This window comes from Lolium perenne, chromosome 5 (assembly GCF_019359855.2).
Source record: "Lolium perenne isolate Kyuss_39 chromosome 5, Kyuss_2.0, whole genome shotgun sequence".
NCBI lineage: Eukaryota > Viridiplantae > Streptophyta > Magnoliopsida > Poales > Poaceae > Lolium > Lolium perenne.
Genome location: NC_067248.2, coordinates 126,432,687 through 126,440,944, shown reverse-complemented (window position 1 = coordinate 126,440,944; position 8,258 = coordinate 126,432,687). Strand labels below are relative to the sequence as shown.

Below are 8,258 nucleotides of genomic sequence, written 5' to 3'. Positions count from 1 at the left end.
CGTCTCTGGAAGTTTTCCGTATCGTGGCTCTCGGTACTGGAACTATTATCGACGAAGGCTTAAGTAGGCGGAAGGGTAGGTCAGGGGGCGACGCGAGGGGCCCACACGCTAGGGCCGCGCGGCCAGCACCTGGGCCGCGCCGCCCTAGTGAGGCGTCGCCTCGTCGCCCCACTTCGTATCCCCCCGGTGTTCTGGAAGCTTCGTGGAAAAATAAGATCCTGGGCGTTGATTTCGTCCAATTCCGAGAATATTTCCTTACTAGGATTTCTGAAACCAAAAACAGCAGAAAACAACAAATGGCTCTTCGGCATCTCATTAATAGGTTAGTGCCGAAAAATGCATAAATCTTTACTATTAAATTGCAATAGGTGACTGCCTGGTGTCACACTTGGGCTTGGTTTTATTTTAATTTTATTTTAGGCCCCAAGCCCTCTAGACGGCCCAATATCCTCTCAATCTAGACCGGATCCAAAATAGTCAATACCGATCCAAATAGTCAATACCGACTCAATCTTAATCTTTCTTTGCTATCAGGCAGCGATTGGTGGTGCATGTGCGTAAGAAAACCGTCAAGAAAACCAATCATCCCAGGCTTTGTATTTCACGTCACAAAAAACGTCAACAAAAAAGCAGATCGGATCGTCAATCGCTTCTGTTGTTGTGTTGTTCATAGTTCGGTTTCCCACCAGATAAGAGAGAGAGTCGTTCGGAAATATACCGCTACCTAGATATTGTGGGCTCCTTTCTAATCTAAATTCTGTTAACGTGAGGATCCTGGACTGTGTGATGCGATTCCCTTTTTTTCCTTTACCCGGAGACAAATCTGATGCGTGGTCATTGACTCATTGTACATTTATATGTGAACGTGGCTTCCTTTGGTTTCCATGCTTGCCTTCCTCCAACGTGATCGCCGGCCGGAGTTGGACCTGGAAAAAACGCACGCTACCAGAAAAAACATCCATCTTTCATCTATCATGTAAATTGATGTCGAGTGTACCCACATATCGGCGGCCTAGATCACAACTTCTCAATTTTGCACGCCCGCCTGCTGTGACCACCGATCTGGGTGGCCGCCGTCGTCGGTATTGGTCCAGTTGACACATGAGAAGATTGGAGGTGCGCCAGGCCGCGACCATGGCAGGGCTTCACGCGGTGCACAATGGAAGATGTAGTTTCCCTTGGCCGGCTGTGGTGGCCTTTTGCCGTAGTCATTCACCGTGTCCAATACAACTTCGGCGGAGAACGAGGCGTTCGTCATATCGGGTTGTGCCTTTAAAAAGACCAAAGAAAAGGAGGCCAAGGAATGCCGTCGGCAACAGTCGATGTGCTGGTGGCACGAGCAGCAGTGCGACACCGTTGCGGCGTTCGACGCCTCGACGGGAGAAGAGGCGCGACGGCGCCAGTACCGGGAGGAGATGGAGCAGCGGTGGGCTGACGAGCGTCGGCGCCAGCGCGTTGAGCGGGATGCGTTGTACCGTGAACGGCGCTGAAGCAACGATTGGCTAGGTCTACTCCCGCAACCACTGACCACTCTGACTCCGACGATGAGTCCAAGACGTGCTACACATACACACGATATATATGAGAGGATGATGCTCGCTTGCACTAATCGGAGTACGACCCGAATTCTTCTCTCCTCTATAAGCAACGCCGGCCCTGAGATACGCCGCTGGTCCATGGGGTACAAGATGGAGCAATTCATGACCGAGCTCAAGTAGCGCGAGGAGCAGTCATTCCGAGCATGAATCTCATAAATAGAACATGTGGCAACAACTAGCAATGCACGGATATTGTTATTCAACTTAAGAGAAAAATTATCTTAGTAAATAACCAGGCTCAATATCCTTTTTTATGGATTGAGATGTACATGCAAAAGTCACGGGCGGCGTAGGCAGGCTATAAACATAAATTTCATGTATATTATTTTTACAGTTGCGGTAAGAAAAAATGAAGCAGCCGTAGCAACGCACGGGCATTCAGCTAGTATGACATAAAGTATGTATAAAACATGTAGGTATCATCAATAAAGTAGCATGGAACATAAGAAATTATCGATACGTTGGAGACGTATCACACTCCATGCGCTGTGTTGTACTTGGTGTTTCCAATGCGTGTGCCAAAACCAAGCTTCCATGCATAGTCATTGTATACTTGTTTTGCTACTTCAAGGTCATCGAATATCATACCAACAAATGGAACCACAGGCTGTGAACATATTTCTTTGCCATCTTCTTCAGCAAGGTCGGAAGCACCTGCAGTTGCTGTACTATGTGGTCCGGGAACAAAATTTGTTGCATCATTCCCATCTTGATCAGCACCAGCATAACCTTCCGTTTGTGCTAGTTTGTTGAGGTCAAAACCTTGTAGGATGCTGTCGGCAACAAACCCATGTTGACATAACATGAATTGCTATTTTAGTCTTTTATTAGCAGCAACTTTTTTGCGGCATTATGTTAAAATGACTCACATTTGCAGCATACATGATCAACTAAATATGACTAACAATATGTACAACACTATCGTAGCAGCAATTTCTATGCAACATCAGTTGCTGCATGAGCACAAATATTTTTATACAAGATCAATTTGATATCACTTGTAGCAATTTTCATCATCTGACTACAGGGTAACTAACTCCAGAAGCTTGTTGCAGCATAGAAGCAAACCGTAGCGGCAAAATTCGTGGAGATTGGAGGGAAGAACTCAACGATGCAGCTGGTTGTTCAATCTCGAGGTTGTGGTCGAAAAACACTGGAGGATTGTTGAATCTTCCATGGATGGGTTGCTGCAACGGTCCTCCTGCGCTGGCGTTCGCAGTATCTGCCGCAACTCGCCGACGAGGATCCTGATTAGATCCAGAGTTTGAAGCAACAATGGGTGGTGAAACTAGGTGGTTCTTATGGCCAAGAGGGGGGTAAAACACGGATCGGAGCAGATGCGCCATTGATTACGCGGCGAAGGTTGCTGCAGGGCTTGTCGCCTGCGGTTGCCGCGCGACCGTCGCCAGTCGCGGGGCCAGCAGCAAAAGCGGGACCGTGTCTCGCTAGCGACCAGATCCTACGGTGCAGGATGCTCTGATCGTACGGCTACGAACCCGGGGCTGGGAGTTCTAATCCCCCGGGGACGCCAAACAGTTTTCCGGCTAGCTGGGCTGTATGTTATCCTAGATGGGTTTGAGTCTGCTCAAAACGCGATAAATACAACGAGCGGACCTTATGGCGCCCGGACCCAATCCTGGCCGTCCGGTACTGATGAAGATTCGCGCTCGGCCATTTTGCAAAAAGATCCCTGTATTTGTTTCCTCAAAACATAAAAACGATCGTTGTAAAAAAACCATAAAAACGGAGTCCGCCCGCGAGTCCGATTCCTATTCCGAAATGGGTTTGTCTTCTGTTTACACGCGAATTAGTGGCAGGTGCGTCGTCGATCCTGCATTGTGGGCTCCTGCCTATATACTGTAGATATATCACCAGAATACAATGTCGACTCGTCAGTTTATTACTACACAAATTAACTATCCCGTTGATCGTGCGGCGTTCCTTTCAAGATTATAACTTGCTGCTTGCCTAACCAATGGCAACAGTTTTAATGGCCGACGAGTGCATGGAGCGCGCACTGGCCTTCGCCATAGACAGCAGCTCGGCGGCCCAGCACTGGCTCGTCCCGCTTCCATCCCAGCACCAGCAAGACGCGGTGGCATTGCAGCAGCAGCTTGGATCAGCCGGAGACTTGGCAGAGGAGCTCAGTCGATCGGTCCTCCTTGTCGCCGAGGTCCTCTTCCTGCACGGCGTCCTCGGCGACGACGATGTCCTGCGGGTCCTGTCGGCCATGCCAAATCCCGGCGACGCCTACCGCAACGGCGGCTTCGGAGGAGTCCCCGCAACGGCGGCGGCGGTGGCCGGCCTGGAGAAGCGTGCTTATCGTTGTGGGGAAGGCCAACAAGGCGGCCTTGGCACAACGGACACGGGCTGCGTGATCTGCTTGGAGGAGTTCGTGGCGGGTGACCAGCTAGGCGTGATGCCGTGCTCGCGGAAACACAGCTTTCACCGGGGTTGCATCGCCGAGTGGCTGTGCCGCAGCAACGCGTGCCCCCTCTGCCGGCACGCGCTGCCTTCCTAGCATAGCGCGGTCTAGTTGGGCCTGCCGGACGAGGCCAACGTTAAGCAGAGCAAAGGGCCTTGAAAGCCCGACAATTCGAACTTTCCTGGCACATAAAAGGAAACTGATCGGAAGTCGGACACCGAGTTCGAGCGGGATTCGTGCTTGGGCTCGATCCGTCAGAGGCTTCCTTACATGTACCTTCCACCATCCTCGCATGGTTTCAGCCAGTTCCGATCGATTGCTAGATTGAAGACTGCCCATCAGTGCCAGAGATCCAGCCAGAATCTATCGATCTCCACCAGTTCGAGCTCCAGCTATGGCCGGCGAAGACAACGAACGCGGCAGTTCTACTTCTACGGTGGCGTTCCCGCTGCCCCACGCTGACCTCGACTTTGTCCCAATCGATCCTCCGTCCCGAGAGACATCGTCCCGTGAAGAGGCAGAGGAACAAGCGTTGTTACTATACGCCCTCCGCCATGCCGCCGGCGTGGACATGGAGATGGAGCCTGGTGATGACGACGACGAACGGTTCGCCCTGCCGATCCCGCACCTCTCGCTCGCCGGTGGCAACCCCTTCCCTTCCCGCACCGCCCGCGTCGCTTCCCCTGCCGTGGCGGTCAAGAAGCTAAAGCTCGAGACGAGGACCTATGGTGGACCAGAATTGGAAGGCAGGAGCGCGGATGACTCCACGGGGTGCGTCATCTGCATCCAGGACTACGAGGTGGGAGACGAGATCAGCGTGGTGCCGTGCTCCGGCAGGCATCAGTTCCACCGGAGATGTATCGACGTGTGGTTCACGCGGAAGCGCCTCTGCCCGCTCTGCCGCCATGCGCTGAGCGCCGAGCTCCAACGCGGCCTGAATTGAGGCACGTCAAAACGTCAATCGGCTGAGATCCATTATCCATGGCTTGCGTACGGCTGACTAATTACGAACCAGGTCACGCATGGACGACCAGTGCAAGGCCTGGTCCGACCGTGCAGAGTTGACCCTCGGCACTACGCCACTTCTCGGAACGAGCCCTGCCAGCCTACCTCACTACGGGAAAAACGCTCGTTGCCGTGCAACCACGTTTTGCCGTGTGCTCGCGCACGGCAAAGAATACTTTGCCGTGCGAGGTAAACAGAAAACGCACGGCAAAGACCAACGCACGGCAAAGAGGACCTACGGCGCACGGCAAAGAAAAAGCGCACGGCAAAGCCTCAGCAAAGCGCACGGCAATGAAAGAAGGCACGGCAAAGAGAGGAAGGCGTTGCCGTGAGATGTCCTTTGCCGTGCGCCCGACCCATCCGCACGGCACAGGCTTCTTTGCCGTGCGCTGTGCACAGACTCGCACGGCAAAGGCTGCTTTGCCGTGCACATTTTCCTTTGCCGTGTGCCTTGTGGTATTTTCTTCTTTTTCTTTCTATATTGTACTTATTTTAATGCTTATATTTTATTCTTGAAATATGACAAGTACCACATCTTGATTAATGAATGTTTATACTATATTTTTGCAATACGACAAGTACTCTAAATCCTTACTCCCCCTCCAACATATCAGGGTTTCGGCGTAAACAAACCGCGTTCGGAGAATCTTCCAAGTGCTATCGCCTGAAAGAGAGGAATGCCACACAGCCTTGCACCATTTGGTGAATCACACCTTCCAACACACTTTCACACATATACTAGGTCCACATGCAAGTGTTGGTGGCATTCCGGTGCTCCGGCGGTCGTTCCCCCCCGAAAACGGCGGTCTGCGTGCCTCGGGGGGTCTACCCCCCTAGATTTCACCGCGCGAGGTTCCACCAACATACTTTTTGATAGGTTTAGTTTTGTTTAGGCCATATACACATGGAAAGCTAGGTTTGACACACTTTGGCACACTATAGCCACCGGTATACCCGCAGCGGGACACTTCAGCCTACAAGTCGAGGAATCTTCCAAGTGTTATCGCCCGAAAGAGGGGAAGCTCACACATGGGAGCTATGCCTTGCACCATTTGGTGGATCACACATTCCACCACACTTTCACACATATCCTAGGTCCACATGCAAGTTTTGGTGGCATTCCGGTGCTCCGGCGGTCGTTCCCCCCCGAAAATGGCTGTCTGCGTGCCTCGGGGGGGTCTACCCCCCTAGATTTCACCGCGCGAGGTTCCACCAACATACTTTTTGATAGGTTTGGTTTTGGTTAGTCCATATACACATGTAAAGCAAGGTTTGGCACCATTTGGCACACTATAGCCTCCGGTATACCCGCAGCGGGACACTTCAGCCTACAAGTCGAGGAATCTTCCAAGTGTTATCGCCCGAAAGAGGTGAAGCTCACACATGGAAGCTATGCCTTGCACCATTTGGTGGATCACACATTCCACCACACTTTCACACATATCCTAGGTCCACATGCAAGTTTTGGTGGCATTCCGGTGCTCCGGCGGTCGTTCCCCCCCGATAACGGCGGTCTGCGTGCCTCGGGGGGTCTACCCCCCTAGATTTCACCGCGCGAGGTTCCACCAACATACTTTTTGATAGGTTTAGTTTTGTTTAGGACATATACACATGGAAAGCTAGGTTTGGCACACTTTGGCACACTATAGCCACCGGTATACCCGCAGCGGGACACTTCAGCCTACAAGTCGAGGAATCTTCCAAGTGTTATCGCCCGAAAGAGAGGAATCTCACACATGGGAGCTATGCCTTGCACCATTTGGTGAATCACACCTTCCAACACACTTTCACACATATCCTAGGTCCACATGCAAGTGTTGGTGGCATTCCGGTGCCCCGGCGGTCGTTCCCCCCCCGATAACGGCGGTCTGCGTGCCTCGGGGGGTCTACCCCCCTAGATTTCACCGCGCGAGGTTCCACCAACATACTTTTTGATAGGTTTAGTTTTGTTTAGGACATATACACATGGAAAGCTAGGTTTGGCACACTTTGGCACACTATAGCCACCGGTATACCCGCAATGGGACACTTCACCTACAAGTCGAGGAATCTTGCAAGTGTTATCGCCCGAAAGAGAGGAATCTCACACATGGGAGCTATGCCTTGCACCATTTGGTGAATCACACCTTCCAACACACTTTCACACATATCCTAGGTCCACTTGCAACTTTTGGTGGCATTCCGGTGCCCCGGCGGTCGTTTCCCCCCGATAACGGCGGTCTGCGTGCCTCGGGGGGTCTACCCCCCTAGATTTCTCCGCGCGAGGTTCCACCAACATACTTTTTGATAGGTTTAGTTTTGTTTAGGACATATACACATGGAAAGATAGGTTTGGCACACTTTGGCACACTATAGCCACCGGTATACCCTTGGCGGGACACTTCAGCCTACAAGTCGAGGAATCTTCCAAGTGTTATCGCCCGAAAGAGAGGAATCTCACACATGGGAGCTATGCCTTGCACCATTTGGTGAATCACACCTTCCAACACACTTTCACACATATCCTAGGTCCACTTGCAACTTTTGGTGGCATTCCGGTGCCCCGCGGTCGTTCCCCCGATAACGGCGGTCTGCGTGCCTCGGGGTCTACCCCTAGATTTCTCCGCGCGAGGTTCCACCAACATACTTTTTGATAGGTTTAGTTTTTTTTAGGACATATACACATGGAAAGCTAGGTTTGGCACACTTTGGCACACTATAGCCACCGGTATACCCGCAGCGGGACACTTCAGCCTACAAGTCGAGGAATCTTCCAAGTGTTATCGCCCGAAAGAGAGGAATCTCACACATGGGAGCTATGCCTTGCACCATTTGGTGAATCACACCTTCCAACACACTTTCACACATATCCTAGGTCCACTTGCAACTTTTGGTGGCATTCCGGTGCCCCGGCGGTCGTTCCCCCCCGATAACGGCGGTCTGCGTGCCTCGGGGGGTCTACCCCCCTAGATTTCTCCGCGCGAGGTTCCACCAACATACTTTTTGATAGGTTTAGTTTTGTTTAGGACATATACACATGGAAAGCTAGGTTTGGCACACTTTGGCACACTATAGCCACCGGTATACCCGCAGCGGGACACTTCAGCCTACAAGTCGAGGAATCTTCCAAGTGTTATCGCCCGAAAGAGAGGAATCTCACACATGGGAGCTATGCCTTGCACCATTTGGCGAATCACACCTTCCAACACACTTTCACACATATCCTAGGTCCACTTGCAACTTTTGGTGGC

The 8,258-nt window shown here is 51.8% G+C and overlaps 2 protein-coding genes across 2 annotated transcripts; both read left to right on the top strand.

The window, feature by feature from the left end:
• Positions 1 to 1,887: 1,887 nt before the first annotated feature.
• LOC127299852 (uncharacterized) lies at positions 1,888 to 4,129 on the top strand. Its single transcript, XM_051329889.1, has one exon. It carries the CDS (start codon positions 3,574 to 3,576, stop codon positions 4,117 to 4,119), a length of 546 nt encoding a protein of 181 aa, XP_051185849.1. The 5' UTR covers positions 1,888 to 3,573; the 3' UTR covers positions 4,120 to 4,129.
• A 64-nt stretch (positions 4,130 to 4,193) lies between these two features.
• On the top strand, positions 4,194 to 5,126 carry LOC127299851 (uncharacterized). The gene has a single exon (XM_051329888.2). It carries the CDS (start codon positions 4,418 to 4,420, stop codon positions 4,964 to 4,966), a length of 549 nt encoding a protein of 182 aa, XP_051185848.1. The 5' UTR covers positions 4,194 to 4,417; the 3' UTR covers positions 4,967 to 5,126.
• The last annotated feature ends 3,132 nt before the right edge of the window (positions 5,127 to 8,258 follow it).

Excerpts from the sequence above, each read along its gene's own strand:
- LOC127299852 (XM_051329889.1), top strand. The coding sequence starts at position 3,574 with ATGGCAACAGTTTTAATGGCCGACGAGTGCATGGAGCGCGCACTGGCC.
- LOC127299851 (XM_051329888.2), top strand. The coding sequence starts at position 4,418 with ATGGCCGGCGAAGACAACGAACGCGGCAGTTCTACTTCTACGGTGGCG.